Source organism: Fundulus heteroclitus, chromosome 1, assembly GCF_011125445.2.
Source record: "Fundulus heteroclitus isolate FHET01 chromosome 1, MU-UCD_Fhet_4.1, whole genome shotgun sequence".
In the NCBI taxonomy this organism is placed as follows: Eukaryota; Metazoa; Chordata; class Actinopteri; order Cyprinodontiformes; family Fundulidae; genus Fundulus; species Fundulus heteroclitus.
This window is the reverse complement of record NC_046361.1, coordinates 33,932,076-33,948,348: the sequence shown is the minus strand read 5'-3', so window position 1 is coordinate 33,948,348 and position 16,273 is coordinate 33,932,076. Positions and strand designations below refer to the sequence as shown.

At 41.6% G+C, this 16,273-nt stretch overlaps 1 protein-coding gene across 1 annotated transcript in view; it reads left to right on the top strand.

Annotated features, from left to right (window-relative positions):
* The window catches only part of magi3a (membrane associated guanylate kinase, WW and PDZ domain containing 3a), a gene marked incomplete in the record, with an annotated part of 197,970 nt that extends 183,979 nt beyond the window's left edge, over nt 1-13,991 (top strand). Inside the window, 8 exon segments of the mRNA XM_036141493.1 lie at nt 12-204; nt 1,674-1,895; nt 2,910-3,095; nt 3,208-3,301; nt 4,657-4,732; nt 4,843-4,980; nt 6,675-6,813; nt 9,892-13,991. Of these exon segments, the coding sequence (XP_035997386.1) occupies nt 12-204; nt 1,674-1,895; nt 2,910-3,095; nt 3,208-3,301; nt 4,657-4,732; nt 4,843-4,980; nt 6,675-6,813; nt 9,892-10,799 (1,956 nt within the window).
* Between the last annotated feature and the right edge of the window lie 2,282 nt (nt 13,992-16,273).

Here is a 16,273-nt window from a genome sequence, read left to right as displayed (position 1 = left end):
TTCTTCTTCAGGTGTACATCGGCTCGATTGTTCCTCTCGGTGCGGCCGAGAAGGATGGGCGCCTGCGGGCCGGAGATGAGCTGCTCTGTATAGACGGCGTTCCCGTTAAGGGCAAATCCCACAAACAAGTGCTGGAACTGATGACCAACGCCGCCCGGAACGGCCAAGTCATGCTGACTGTCCGCAGGAAGCTGGCACACACGGGTAGGTCCGCCGTGCAGATAATCGGCTCTGCATTCCTGCGAGGGCACTCGCAGCGCGGTTTCTTCTTCTCCTCCTTTGCCTCAGATCAGCACGCTGGAGGAAAACCTGGGGGAAAAGGCTTTGATGTGGGATTTGCTCGGTAATCCTTTAAATTTGCTCTGGGTGACTTCCCTCATTGGGGGGGAAAAAAAAATCTGAATAACTGAGGTTCGATTAAAAAGATGGCTTTCTGCTTTGCAGGCATTTTCCCTACCTTTTGCAAGTGCATTTAATTTGATTTCGTTAAAGATAATAAAACCATTTTATGAACTGGTGGAAATTAGAAGGCGGTTGCTTTCTTTGTTACAACATTAAAAAGATGTGCTGATTTACATCTCAAAGTACTTTCTGAAAGTGCTTTTGCAGCAGCTATCACCTCCTGCTGAATTAAGGGCGGTTTAAACCCACAAATAGCCACTCTGTTCTTAGCATGAGCGCTTTTATCATGGCTGTGCAGAAAACAAGCATCTGCCATGAAAACTTTATACTTTTACAGCTGGGTTTTAGAAAAGCGAGTTAGATTAAAGGTCATTAAACACTCAATAAAGAGGGCCTGAAGTGAATCATCTTCATTGATTTTAATTGGCTGCGTCAGCCAATAGAAATACTGCCTTTTTTCTGCTTCTAGTTATTCTTTTAATCGCCCCCATCTATTAACGTCATATCAGTTTATTTCAATTTGCTTCCACTGAAAAGAACCAAAAGGTTTCTCGAGGAACAGAAGCACCAATTTACTACATAAATAAGTTGTTAAACTGTACTATTGTCAATATTTATATATGTGATATGATATTAGATTTAGCTAAGCCAGAGAACGCATTCATGAAAAAAAGTAAATAAATTTTTTGATAATTATCTAAACATTCAGATCATTTAATAGACAGAAATAGAAAATAAAATTAGAAAATGAATACAATTAGCATTCATTATATGTTAAATGCATGTATAAATAAAATAAAAATAATTATTATTTCATATGCCTGTGTGGCTGCATGTCCAGAATTTGTATTGTAGAACACTTTATCAATCAAAGTCAGTGAACAGGCCTTGCGTTGCTATAGATAAAGGTGATTGGTATACAGTCCAGCTAGTCTGTGAGCGAACCAATCAGAAGTAAGCATCTACATATTATTTAATGTCAGATTGTAGCACAGGAAATATGACAAAACGAAACAGCAAACACTGAAATAATTATATAAAATTTTAACACATAACAAAAATTAATTTCAATTGTTTTGACATTTTGGTGTTTTGGCTGTTTTGATTAAAAATCTTTTTTTTTTTTACCCATTTATGGAATCACCCTGCAGGGTATACTCTTCCTCACATGCAATCGATCGTGGAGATGTTCTTAGAATACTGAAAGTGGTCACTACAAACTGTCCTGAAGCCGGCCAACGTTGTTGTGTTTGTATTTTTGCCTCCTCCAGAGGACGGCCAAGAGGAGGAGATCGGTCAGCAGCCTCAGCAGATGCCGCCGCCGCCGCCTCCGGTCATCAGCTCTCCTAAGATGCCTCGCGCCGAGGTGCCAAACGCCATCCAGCCTGCTCAGCTCTCCAGACCCGAGAGCTTTGATGTCACCCTGCAGCGCAAAGACAACGAAGGCTTTGGCTTTGTTATCCTCACATCAAAGAACAAGCCGCCACCTGGAGGTGTGGAGCTAACACAGTCACGACCCGTGCATGACCCTCACGCTTACACATCCGTTTTTAGAATCGATGCAGATCAGTAGCCTCCAGGTCCACGCACTGGGTCATCTTTGATCCGCTTGATTTTAAAAGTTTAAAACAATTTTATCTTGAGGCACTTTACAAGACACCCGGATCCAATTTATATAGAGTGCAAGTCCAAATTCAGCTCGTTTCGATTCGGTCTAATTAGGTAATTCAACTCCGGTTCAACTAGAAAAAAAAAGTTCTCAATAACTCTGTCGGTGGCTTTCTGGGGGCAAGAGACACAGCTAAACACAGAAGCACTGGGCCCAGAGTCCCTTCTAAGAGTTTCCAGAGTTAATGGCAGCAGTAACTCTGTCCATAGTTTTAACCATAACAAAGATACAGAAGAATCATAGAAGCGCTGAGGTAGGAATGCCTTCTATGAGGGGGAAAAAACAACAAAGGATATTTATAATTAATAGTTGTAATAACTCTGTCAATGATTCCATCCGGAGAGTCGGGTAAACACAGAAACACTGGCCCAGGTGCACTTTCTGTGGGAAAGAAGAAGTAAAATAGCGCAAAGTTAATGGCAGCAAAAGCTTCGTCAGTCACACAGTTCAGGAAAGAAACAGCTTATCACCTTTACTGGGCTTACGTTCTACTTAACATGTTATAAAGAACGGTGCATTCATTGAACAAGCTGCCTAATTTGACTTCTGAGAGAGATGTAGTGATAAATTTCCGAATAACCGGCTGCTTTTACATACAGTAATAATCCAGTTTTAACTGGATAAAGACCTTGTTATTACAGCACTGGAATCGTAGTGGACACCATTAGTATACGTTTTTTCGGATGCAAAAGGGAACCAAAGCCCATCAAATTATTTTTATAAGTATCAGAACCTTTTTACGGCTAGCCTGTGACGTGTCATATTTTAAATAAGCACTGACTTATCCTTGAAAGTAGAATCACGATGCACAGCAAAAGCCATTCTCTCTTTTTCACAGTCATACCTCACAAAATCGGTCGTATCATCGAGGGCAGCCCCACGGACCGCATAGGCCGCATGAACGTGGGGGACCGCATCTCTGCCGTCAACGGCCAGTCCATCGTGGAGCTGTCGCACAACGACATCGTTCAGCTCATAAAGGACGCCGGCAACACCGTCACCCTGACCGTCGTGCCCGAAGACGGTGAGCAGGCTCGACTCCGGTTCCTCCACCGATCAGTGAACGAGCGCGTCCCTTTTTTTTTACTTCCGCTAACGGGCTAACATGAACGTTGACGCTTTCTCTGTCCTTACAGACGGCGCTCCTCCGTCTGGAGCAAATTCGGTGAAGCACAGTCCTTCAGCCCAGCACAGAGCTATGGGCCAACAGCCTCCTCCTCATCTAGACAGGTACAGCATAACGCACAGCAGCCAGCAGAGGATCTAGCCAGGCGGAACAGGAGAATATTTTCAAAGACAAACTCCAAAGAGTTTATAATTAGGAAGAAATGTTGTTCATATTCTTCTTGGATTTGAAATGGGTTATTTCCCTTATTTTGATTTAGAGTGATTTAGAGTTTGGCCAGCTGTAATTGCTGGAAATTTCAGCGACTCTCATTTCAACATTTCATGCCTGTAGATTGTTTCTTTCAGCCATTTCTTCACTTTTTCACATAAATGAAGCAGCGATTGAAACTATTACACAGTAGTTCAGAGGAAGTGTTTACGCCACCGTCATAATGCCGATTATGGCTAGAAGTTCATATTAGTATGTCTAACTTAAAAAGTCTAATAACTGCATTTACAGATATAAATAACTGAGGTAATGTCAAAGAAAAGCTTATTATCTCTCCTGCAGCAAGCTTTATTCCCCTTGGGGCTGATTATGATGCCTTTTTTTTTTTGGACTACAAACCAGACTTCTAAAGGTGTTCCCACATTTCTGCAAAAATGTTCCAACTTTTTTTGTGTCCTTCACCTTTCTAAAATGTAAAAAAAAAATGCAAAAACAAAACAAGTAAAGCAATCTCTATCATAGCTATGCCAATATATTGTGTTCACATATCCACACCGTGACGCCTTGAGTCCACAGGAGACGGTTCGCTGCAGGTCCTTCCACTTGAAATCCCAAATTACCTCCCAAAGTCACAAAGCTCCTATTTTTCTGCACTACCATGGGGCCCATTATCATCTCCTGTGGCCGGCACGCTCCTGGTTACCAGAGAGCACAGAAAATCCCCCTCTGGTCAGTCTTTGGACAGAGGGGGAAGGATTAATGAAGAGGCCTGGTTTCTTTTTAAACTTTCGTCAAACAGGATTACCTGTGCCAGAATCCCCAATCCCTTTTCAGTGACTGCGTTCGGACGTCACAGTTTTCCCGCATTTCCCCCTTTTTAATCACCGGCACATGCCTCTGCTCGGCTCGGCCTCAGATATCTCTCCCCTCTCTCGGTGCAGAGAATTTCCCGACTCTTTGGATGGCGTGTCAGCGCAGCTAAGTTCCCACAAAGGCATTGTAATGAGCTCTCCGAAGCATTAGAGCGTGCCGCTGTTATCTGTCACCGAAATGTAAAAGCAACACAGCTCTTTGAAGGATTTACAGTTCTCAGCACACGCCGTAATGAAAGCAACAGAGAGAGGCTACGCTGCTGTAATCGAAGCGCGGCGGCGTGCAGATATTAGCGCCGCTCCTTGTTTTAGTCCAACCTGCTGGTTCTTCCGCGCTGTGCCGCACTCTAAGCCGTGTGTCGTCCTTCCTGTGGCAGGGCTGGTGAGTCCGAGGTGAGGAACTCTCATCAGCCGGGTGAGACGGGAACAGTCGCCGCGTCAGGACCCAAACAGGTGAAACTAACACAGGAGGAATGAAAACTTTTTATCAGCTCCGTGCTTTTGGATTTTGTTCAAAGGTTTCCCGGCTGACAGAGCTCCCTTTCTGCTGTGTGAACAAACAGGGCTGCTTCGTGGTGGAGCTGGAGCGCAGTCAGCGGGGCTTCGGCTTCAGCCTGAGAGGAGGAAAGGAGTACAACATGGGCCTGTACATCCTGCGCCTGGCCGACGAGGGGCCTGCCCTCAAAGATGGACGCATACATGTGAGTTGGCTAATTAATACGTCAACCCGGTGGAACCACAGGCTGAGCTTAGTCTACAGCTTATTAAGCAACACACAGAACAGGATTTGTTTAAAGAGTAGCATGGAATTTGATTATTAAGTGAAGAAACAGTGCCTATTAAAAACTCTTGTTTTTCAAAAAGTCAGAGTTGTATCTAATCCATCCATCCATCCATCCATTCATCCATATTTCCATCCAACCATCCATCCATCCATCATCCATCATCCATTCTTCCATCATCCATATTTCCATCCATGTTTCCATCCATACATCCATCCATCCATCCATCATCCATGCATCCATCATCCATATTTTCATCCGTCCATCCATCCATCCATCCATCCATCCATCCATCCATCCATCCATCCATGTTTCCATCCATCCATCCATCCATCCATTCATCCATCCATTCATCCATATTTCCATCCGTCCATCCATCCATCCATCATCCATCCATCCATCCATTCATCCATCATCCATCCATCCATTCATCCATATTTCCATCCATCCATATTTCCATCCATCCATCCATACATCCATCCATCCATCCGTCCATATTTCCATCAATCCATCCATCCATTCATCCATCCATCCATCCATATTTCCATCCATCCATCCATCCATCCATCCATCCATATTTCCATCAATCCATCCATCCATCCATCCATCCATCCATCCATCCATCCATCCATATTTCCATCAATCCATCCATCCATTCATCCATCCATCCATCCATCCATCCATCCATCCATCCATCCATCCATCCATCCATCCGTCCATCCATCCATCCATCCATATGTCCGTCCGTCCATCCATCCATCCATCCATCCATCCATCCATATTTCCATCCATCCATCATCCATCCATCCATTCATCCATCATCCATCATCCATCCATCCATTCATCCATATTTCCATCCATCCATATTTCCATCCATCCATCCATACATCCATCCATCCATCCGTCCATATTTCCATCAATCCATCCATCCATTCATCCATCCATCCATCCATATTTCCATCCATCCATCCATCCATCCATCCATATTTCCATCAATCCATCCATCCATCCATCCATCCATATTTCCATCAATCCATCCATCCATTCATCCATCCATCCATCCATCCATCCATCCATCCGTCCATCCATCCATCCGTCCATATGTCCGTCCGTCCATCCATCCATCCATCCATCCATCCATCCATATTTCCATCAATCCATGCATCCATCCATCCATCCATTCATCCACATTTCCATCCATCCATCCGTTCATCCATCCATCCATCCATACATCCATCCATCCATCATACATAATAATGCTGTGTAACATTTAATCCTTGTGAACTGTGGTTATAGTGAAACATGGGAGCTTAATCAGATGCCTGGAGTTTCTTTAACCTCCAGCTGGTTTGTGATTCTGATGGTTGCCGTTCCACATCTCTGGGATCCAATGTCCCGTCCTTCTAGTCAGAGTTGAAATGTTTGGAACCCCTCAAAAAAAAACACAATAGAATTCACCTTTTTGTTTTTGTATGTTGTAATCAAAGTTCTTCATTGAGAGCAAAGTGGAACCGAAGTCAAATTCCTTGCTGTATGGAGCAACTTGCCGATTAAAGCTGATCCTGATGCTCTGTAAACTATGCTTGTGAACTGTGAAAGTATTTGGATTTCAGGTCGGAGATCAGATCGTGGAGATCAACGGCGAGGCCACTCAGGGCATCACGCACACCCGGGCGATCGAGCTGATCCAGGCAGGGGGCAACAAGGTTCACCTGCTCCTCCGACCCGGCCAGGGCCTTGTCCCGGATCACAGTGAGTCACGCCATCGATCCGCCTGCAAACATCCACTCAGAAGCATATTACCCAGTCATATTCAGAGGGATATGTTTGGTGGGGCGGTGCATCCTGATTCACATGCATGAGTTTCAGGCTTCCCTCTTTAACCTCTCTCTCTCTGTCTCTGTCTCTGTCTCTCTCTCTCTCTCATATATTCAGCACTTCTAACTCTGCCCGTGGTGCTTGTTTATCCTCCTTGCTTTAATCTGTTTCTGCTCTGGCACGGCTGTCTGTTTCTACCTTTTTTATCTCTTCCTCCTATAGGTTCGAACTCTTCTTCCACCCTGTGCTTCTACATGAAACCAGAGCATCACTAAAGGCCTCACTGCTTTTCTCGGTCTGTCTCTAATAAACGCGGTAAAACTTTTTTGCCTCTAAGTTCAACGTCTCTCAGGTTTCAAGTGCTGTCTGTTGTGTACTTCATCGTAGCTGAAATGGTCCCAGTGTCTTGGAAAGACATTGGTATCCCTTGAACGTTTCTGGATTCAGTCCAGACTTCGGTGTGTTTTACTTGGATTTTCTGCGATAGACAAAGCCGAGGAGAGTTGTAAGTGGAAAGGAAAATGACCCACAGTTTTCAACACTTCCCCTGAATTAAAATATGGAAAGGGTGGCAGACATACATATGTATTTTGGCCTTTTTTGCTCTGATATCCCTAAATTAAATCTGCTGCAAACAATCCCTACCAGAAGGCAGCTGATTCGTAAATAGAGCTCCTCTGGGTGGAATTTAGTGCTGCTATAAATGCATCTATTCCGTGAGGGCCTCAGGTTGGTCTGAGAACATTGATGAACAAACAGCATCATGAAGATCAAGGAACACAACAGACAGGCCGGGGGGTAAAGCTGTGGTGAAGTTTAAAGCAGGTGATAAATTGACATCTTACGCTCTAGATGTCTTAACGAACAGCAAACCCACTAAGACGTGGACTGTCCACCTAAACTGACAGTCTGGGTAAGGCGAGTAATTATCAGTAAAGCAGCCAAGAGGCTCATGGTGACTGGAGGAGGGGCAGAGATTGGCTTTTCAGATGACTTAGAGGAGTGTTTGTGCACTCCTTAAATCTGGAATTCATGCAAGAGTGTCAAGGACATGGCAAACATGTGGAAGAAAGTGCTTAAAATGACATATGTGGCAGAAAAACTAACACTTCACATCCACTTGAACAGAAGGGGATATCCAAAACCCACAGTAAAAAAAAACATTGAAGTTGGTGGTTACAAGGTGAACAAATGTATAAATGTCAAGAGGTATAGACGTATTGGCTCGCTGTACATCATTGCCATTTAAAGGGGACATATCATAACTTTAAATCCTTCCTTTTCACATTTAAATCATTCAGTTGTGATATATATATATATATATATATATATATATATATATATATATATATAAAGAGAAGCTACAATGCTTTGGTCTGAATTCCTTGTTTTGTTACCCCACAGCCCATCTTTAGCCCCTTTTCTGAGGTTCGTCTAAGAGAGACTGGTTTTGGTGCCGTCTCTTTAAATGCAAATGAGGCGCTTCATACCCCGCCCCCCCCCTCCAAGTTTCATAGCAATCCACTCCACCCAGTCTGGCCCTTTTTGTAGTCTGCTGGGTAAAGGTGTGTGGGTCAATACACCCAACAAACGAACATTTTCACTCATCCACTTGTAGCTTCAAAATCCACAAAATCACAGCGAAAAAATAAAAATAAAAATGGCAGAAAGTCCATGACCTTGTTTTGCAGCTCTTCAGCAAATACTGTGGCGTAATTGTTCAAGAAACAAGATAGAGAATAGAGAAAACTGAAATGCTTGGAAAAATATGACCCCAAACAGAATAGAAAGATATCTACGCAGCACCCGGACAGACTACATTCAAATGTTTTGCGCTTACAATAAAATGTATTTAAGAAAAGTGGATTTTTGGTATCTCCCTTGTAACTCGGTCCCCAATTACGTACAGTAAGCAGAAGAAGAATGTTTCTACAATGCCACTGAAAACATACCCCATCCTCTTTGGTAAAAGAACGAAAAACTGTGGAAAAGTCCTTAATCTGATATTGATCAATGGGTGGAAGGATCGGTGTGCATTCACTGGCATCAACCTTTTTGATTTCAAAGACAAAAAGAGAATTAATTTCTTTGAGTTGCTACTCTGAGAAATCCAGAAAGCTCATTTCAGCACCGCTAGATCCATCACTCGCCTTTTTTCCCCCCTCCCCGCCCTCCCCTGATTTTTCTGCCGCCTATCTCAGCGCTGAGCCTTGGCTGTATGCTTCTTATCAGCTTGGTGGAAAATTGAAACGTCAGTCCCGGGTGAACCCCAGCACCCTTCCAGCTGATGCATATCTGAAGCAGGGCAAATATTTAGATTGAGGCTGCGACGGGTTATTGCAGAACGTCTGCTCTGTTAGGAGGCTTCTGTTGCATGTTTTTATTTGCCCTAATTCTTGTTGACTTTGCAGCACGTGAAGAGGATTTAGTTTTGTTTGTTTTATGTTTGAATTCCTGCAATAGTTCCAGTGTCTTTGAAAGGTTTGCACACCCCTGTTGCTGGTGAAGGTTCTCAGTCATCTAGGTCATGGTCATTCCAAAAAAAGTAAAAAAAATCAAAGCAGCTGGACTTGTTTTCCGTAGTTGAAGACGTTTCGCTTCCTCTCCAGGAAGCTTTCTCAATTCAAAGTACAAATCTAGAGTAATGTGCAGTACCAAGCTTTATACTGCTGCCTAACAAAGGCCTTGTAATGGCTTAGACAACATGCAAATTCAACCAAAACAGGTCCATCCCTTAGTAATGGGCGGTCGTTGAAGCCATTAAGCCAGCAGATTGAACCGAAACTGGTCCACTCCTCTGTAACGAGGAGTCGTTAGGGTTAGTTTTTTTTCCGTTAATCCGTGAAGGATATGTGCCACCTATTAAAGTTGGAGAAGGTTTCGAAATCACCCACCATGATCACCCAAGCCTTGAAATTTCAAACGGGGGTGTCTAGACCGCTGAGAGCCACTGGATGCTTAGCAGAAATGTTATCCTGGTTTATTAATTTTTGTTTCACTTTGTTCTTCCAGGTTCAAAAGACAAAGTAGCCATTCCGTTGACCAGCCTTCCCAGACTATCTACATCCGACGAGCAGTCATCTCCAGCCTCTCCGTCCTATCACCCAGGACGGTCACCATCTTCCTCCAAAGCATTCGCCCCTGATGAGCCATCGGCGGGGGATTACCGAGTGCCTGGTTTCCCCGGTGCTGGACAGGAGCATGGTACACAAGCTAACCGATCAAGAGGACAGCAGCGCCCTACCCACAACCATAAGCGTGCTGCTAGCCCCAGGAAAACTGTCCAGGGCGACTCCAAATCCGCCAGTCCCAGAAGAGCCACAGAGGGTCAAATGAATCACGTGGAGCGTCCCCAAAGCCCCCAAAAAACAGTGGAGGACATGAGCATGGACAGAAAAGCCCAAGGGCAGAGAGACCAGCGCTCTACTAGTCCAAGGAAAGGCTCCAAGAGGGAACTAGATCCTTACCTTCCTTCGAGGAACCCGGAAGAACCTCAGAGCCCGAGACGCCCAGCTGGACAACAGCCAGCTGGGGACGCTGCTTACCGGCTGGAGAGAGGGGCTGCAGAGGATGGAGACAGAAGCTGGGGGACCGGCGAGCACCACAGGAAGGGAAAGAGAGCTGAGAAAGAGGCGGCGGCACAGAGGTCCCACCGGGAGAGGTCGGGGTCGGACGCCGATCCGCCCGCGGCGGGCCACAGGAGCGGACGGGAGAGAACCGAAAAGGAATATCCCGAGGCCAAGTACCAGGGCCCGGCGGAGCAGGTGAGCAGAAAGGACCCCAGAGGTTCCAGCAGCAGCATCCAGGATCCCAACTGCAACGGCACCAGCAAGAAGGCTCCCATTACGCCGGGGCCGTGGAAGGTGCCCAGCTCGACCAAGATCCAGTCTCACGCGGACTCATCGTATGCAGATATCTGAAATCTTTCCACGGGTGGATGAAGACGAAGCTGAGCCTTTTGAGAATCAAGGAGCGTATTCGTAGACGGGTTGGAGAGAGCGGCTCAAATTATAACCAGCAGCATACCCTCTCATTTTTATGTCTGTCGTGTTTTTGTTTTTGGGTTTTTTTTCGTTTTTTTTCACCCAGTTTGCCTCAGACGGTTTTCACCAAGCCGCTGACCTCTGATCTAAAACGAGTATTTGTTCGTGTCTCGGCTGCACGGCCGTGTGAGATGAGCTCTGAGCAAGGGTCTTTGTGGTGGAAATCTGTTTTGTGCCAATCAGAGACTCCGGTTAAAAAAAAGAAGCTGCTCCCGATGGCACTCACTGTGAATCAGTCCGGATGTGTCTGAATGAAGTGCTCCCTCTGTCTGCCCGAGCCACAAGGAAGAACCTGTTTAGTTTGTTTTTGTTGTTGTTGTTTACTATGAAGGATTACAAGCATACTCATGCACTCACAGCTTTTAAACCGAGCAGGATTTATTCACTGTTATCATCCCAAACGGGACCCAAGTTATCTTCTAATAACAAAAAAATGCTTTTTTTTGTTTGTTTGATTTGTTTTTTTTCTTGTGTTGAAAATCCGATAAAAGCTGTGACTTGTGTGACTGCATCCGAACATGTGAAGTCATGAATCCCACCTCGGTGGGAGGACCACTCTGAAGCTTTATATGCATCAATGAGCAGACCAGATACTTGTGGTTATAGATCTAATGTTTTTGTACTTGTGTTGTGAAACTAATGTGAGAATCAAAGCAAGTCCACACACACACACACACACACACACATCCATGTTGAGTGCACTTAGGCGGAGGCCGAACATGTAGATACGCGCCCCCATTTAAGCCAATCCCCACTTTGAAAACCTCAGACTTCACTTGATCTCTAGTGGTCTGGAAACAGCCTCATCCATCATGTCGTTGACTGTTAGCAGCACTGTGCCGATGTGTGTTTCAGTTACTCCTGCAGACTCAAATATACTCAATCTGCAAAATGTGATATTTAGCAAAGTGATTACTCAAATATTGATTATATTTAGGAGGAATTCATTAGCAGAGCCTTACTATTGATAAAAGTGCGACCTTTCCGTTTTAATTTTCATAAAACATTTTGACGTGTGTATTTGTATTATAAAAAGAGACACACACACACACACACGGAGGAAAAAAAAAGTAAACTTTTGTTCAAATGTTTGATACACAGGGCCGGACGCATGCGTTGGCCCTCCTGGTAAAGATGTGCAAAAAGCCATGAAATCAATGAATATTTTGGTGCAGCTGTATAATCTCTTGACTGTAATTTTTATTAACAAAAATACAACCTTTATTCTGTGCATATTTTTTAGTGGGGTAAAAATCCCTTAAGAAAAAAAATCATCTGTGTCACAGTTATTGGTAGCCAGGCTTTCCTCTGTTGCAGCATTTAACAAGGTGGAGGCGCAGAGAAAGATCCTTAACCATTCCATTTTGCACAATCTCTCTAAATCAACCAGAATCCTGGGTTTTCTCTGATGATCTTCCCTCTTAAGCATACTTGGAACTCAGATGGCCATAGATGAAGGTTGACTTTTCTGTCTGGTGAAACATATCCATGTTTATTTGGCCACATATTATGGATCATTGTTTAGCAGAAAGACCCAATAATGACCCATGTTCTGTTTTGTGGCAGAGCAAATCTGATTTTTGTTAAAAAATAAAATAAATGAATAAATAAAAATAATTAAAAATAAATAATAAAAAATAAATAAATAAATTCTGGCAATCCATAGCCCATGAGGTCAGTCTAACAAGGGTGCCATTAAATGAAAATAAAGAGAGACATCATCTTAATAATACAAATATTATTAATGTTCCCCTGGCCTTTGGAAGAGAGATTGACCCACAGCATTACTGATCCTCCACCAAACTTTACCAGTGAATATAAATGTTCATATTTAGTTTTACAGCAAACCCATCTCACATGTTCGTTACCTTAAAAAGGTTTAATCTTTCTTCTCTTTTGACCAATCCTCACAGCTCCAGTTAAAGTCCCAGTCTCGAAGTAGAGTTAGGGTAGAAAAAGGGACTCTTTTCTTATGTTCCATTTATACCACAGGACAACTAAAAGTTGTTGATCACTAATTAGACGTTTCAAAACATTAGTCAATTAAAAATACAATTATAAATAAAAGAAATAGTTTTGTTACATTTAACTTTAAAAGATTGTTAGGCATGCAATTGTGATTTTGTTAAATGAATATATTTCTTAGCATGAGATTTTTTTTCTTTACTAAATGGATGTACTCAAATTTCAGGTTATTGTTTTTTTTTTCTTCTTACATTTTTATTGTAATATTATCCTGCTGCAATTGATAAATGTATTTATTTTAAGGCTCTTTACACATCTTTTACCAGGGCAGCCAATGGTTGCAGCTCGCACTGTACTTTGCTGTAGTTTATGATTCAAAATGTAAAGCTTAACATTTACTTGCAACACCATCATCAGTTTTTTTTATATATACACACACAAAGCCAGACCTTTAAAATAATCCAAATAATCTTCAGTTTTGACTTGAACGCTGCTTGTTTGAGACCGTAGGCACATTCGTGCATAATGTGAACGCATCTGCTCTGCCTCTCTGGCAGTCCGATAGGAAACTTTGCTCGCCTCCTGATCAAACTGGGATTCAAGATTGGCATTGAAAATAAATGTTTTTAAATTTACAAAAGCAACCAACTGTGCTCCACCTGAAAGAGAAAATGTAGCGTTTCGGTGTTCTTACTGTGGACTAGAGTGACATCTAGTGCTCCAACCTCTGCTCTGCACAAACTAGTCTTAGCTTTAACCCCCAACCCTCATCTGCCTGCCTGCATAAGCATTTGAAGACGCAACACAAGCAGCTGTTTGTCTGTGAGGCCGCTGAATAATGTATTGTCTGTTTTTACGTTGACATGATGGGCTACTGTAATTTTTACTGTTCATATCTTTACCACGTCCGATGCTGTGGCCTTGCATTGCTCCAACATATTTAAAAGTCTTGTTTTGACATCATTGTAGTTGTAAATGTTTATAAATTGTACAGCACCTGTATAAAATAATTGCCTTCATGAAGAAAGAAAATCTATGTAAAATGTTCCATTATTTTTTTAAGGGAGCTGAGAGGAAATGTTATGCAATGGGTGGAAAAAAAAATGATTTGGTCATGGCATACTGTTCATGCACTGATTAATAAAGGTTTACTGATTAAACATAAGAGTTTGTGTTTTATTCAGCAATACGAGTAAGAATGCTAACAGCAAACACGTCCTGTTATTTTTTATTTTTTTTACAATCTTTGTTTTTATCTGGCCGTTCAAGTCAACAACACCCAGCAGAGATTTTGTTCCAGAACACAGAAGACGACATTAAGAGGGCGGACTTCCAAAAAGACAGGTTTGGTGAGGAACAAACACCTTTCACATTCTTTTAAGTTGAATTTGCACAATTTTAGATACTGCATTTCTGCTCTCCGTCCTGCCTTGTTGCCTTTCATCTTCTGTGAAATCGTGTGTTTTGTCTTGAAAAATTAGTTTGTGGTTTTTCTTTTTTTAATGTTTGAATTTGGAGGGGGGGGGGGGGGGGGGGGGGGTTATGCCTGCTATAGTTTTGTTTTCACTTCACCAAGAAGTTAGTTTGAGATGGGAACTAAGATGGGTATCTCTAAAGAGGTAACTAAATCTAAAAGGTAAAACAATATATATATATATATATATATATATATATATATATATATATATATATATATATATATATATATATATATATATATATATTTGTTTTTATTCAGATTTTATTATAAATGGTGTGTTGAAAATGATCTGTTGCCTTCCCAATAACTGATGGAAAAATCTTTATTGGTGATAAAGTACTCAAAGACTTCTAATCGTTGGACAGCTTTTTGCATCTTTCTCCTGGTATTTTGACAATTTATCTTTGGTGATGACTTCCAAGTCCTTAAGGTATGAAGGCCTCCTTGCCATCACCCCAACCTTTAGATTGGGGTGATGATAGATTCAGACTGTGGTTCTGCCGCTTAAAATAATTGTTATAACCTCCAGGCAGAAGAGATGTGTTTTTATTTATTTTTTACTAAACAATCTCTTTAAATCTGACAGGAGTATGAATACTTTTACCTTAACATTTTGTGCATTTTACTTAATTCTATTTTTATGTATCATCCACACCATCATACCAATGAATTTAACCACCGTGTATCGGGGGTTTTTTTCCGCTCTTGGTAGTTAAGTACCATTTAAATTATGCAAGGAAAAAAATAACAAAAATACTGAGATCCAACCTATAATTGAATTATGTATTTTTTAAAATATGATTTCATATCACACCCCATTTCCAGTGATTGTTGTGAACACCATTTGAACAAATTGACTTGAACAAATGTAAGACATTGAGAACCTTAATTAAACCATAAATACCCTCCAAATTAACTCCTCGTAGATAGTACTTATACGTCATAAAGCCATTTCCTTAGTTCATGACTAGATTACAAAAAAAAAAAAATCGTTTTGCCATATGTAAAAACGGGTACAATACATCCCTAAGACGAATATGACCTAAAGGATCATGGCAAGGAGTCCGAAGGACATATCCTGTGGGAGACTGCTGCTATACATACTGGTAAAAAAAAAAAAAAAAAAAAAACTGGCGCAAAAAGACATTTTGCCTAAAGTAGGAACTGGCAAAAAATTAAAATAGTTAAAATACTACTAAAATAACCACAAGACACACTAAAAGACTTATTTGGCTAAAAGAAGGAAGTTTCTCAATGGGATGTTTTGTTAGAGACACTGCCTTAATTCAAATCCATTTTGGGAGTGTCTTAAACCTGCTTTGACCTATTGATTTTAAAAACAAAAGTTCTATATACTATTGGGCTAATTATATTCCATAGTAAGATATTGTTAATATCTGACAAATATATAATATCTACAAGCAGAAGTTAGCTTTTCTTAGTCAGGGATCCCCAAAGTCTGCTTTTGATAAGTATCAATAATAATAAAAACAACAACAACAATACTACTACTACTACTAATAATAATAATAATACATTTTATTTAACAGCACCTTTCTAGACACTCAATGTCACTTCACAGACAATAAAAATACAAATACAGGAAATAAAAAAACAAACCGTTATAGAGAGGGACAAGAACAACTGACCCAAGCATGACCAACGTATGCAGTAAAAATATACCATTTATTTATGGGACTTGTACCTTTTTTTATTAATTAAGTGGTATACATAATTAATCTAAATACTTAACACACAAGTCCTGGGGAAATTAATAATTGTGCGGTATTTGAATACCTTAAACATCGCTATGAAATTAGGTTTGGATGAAAAGGCAAAGTGTGACTACTATTGGAGTGTAAAGGGGTGAATTTATGTGAATTGATTTATATTTTGAATTTTCTTA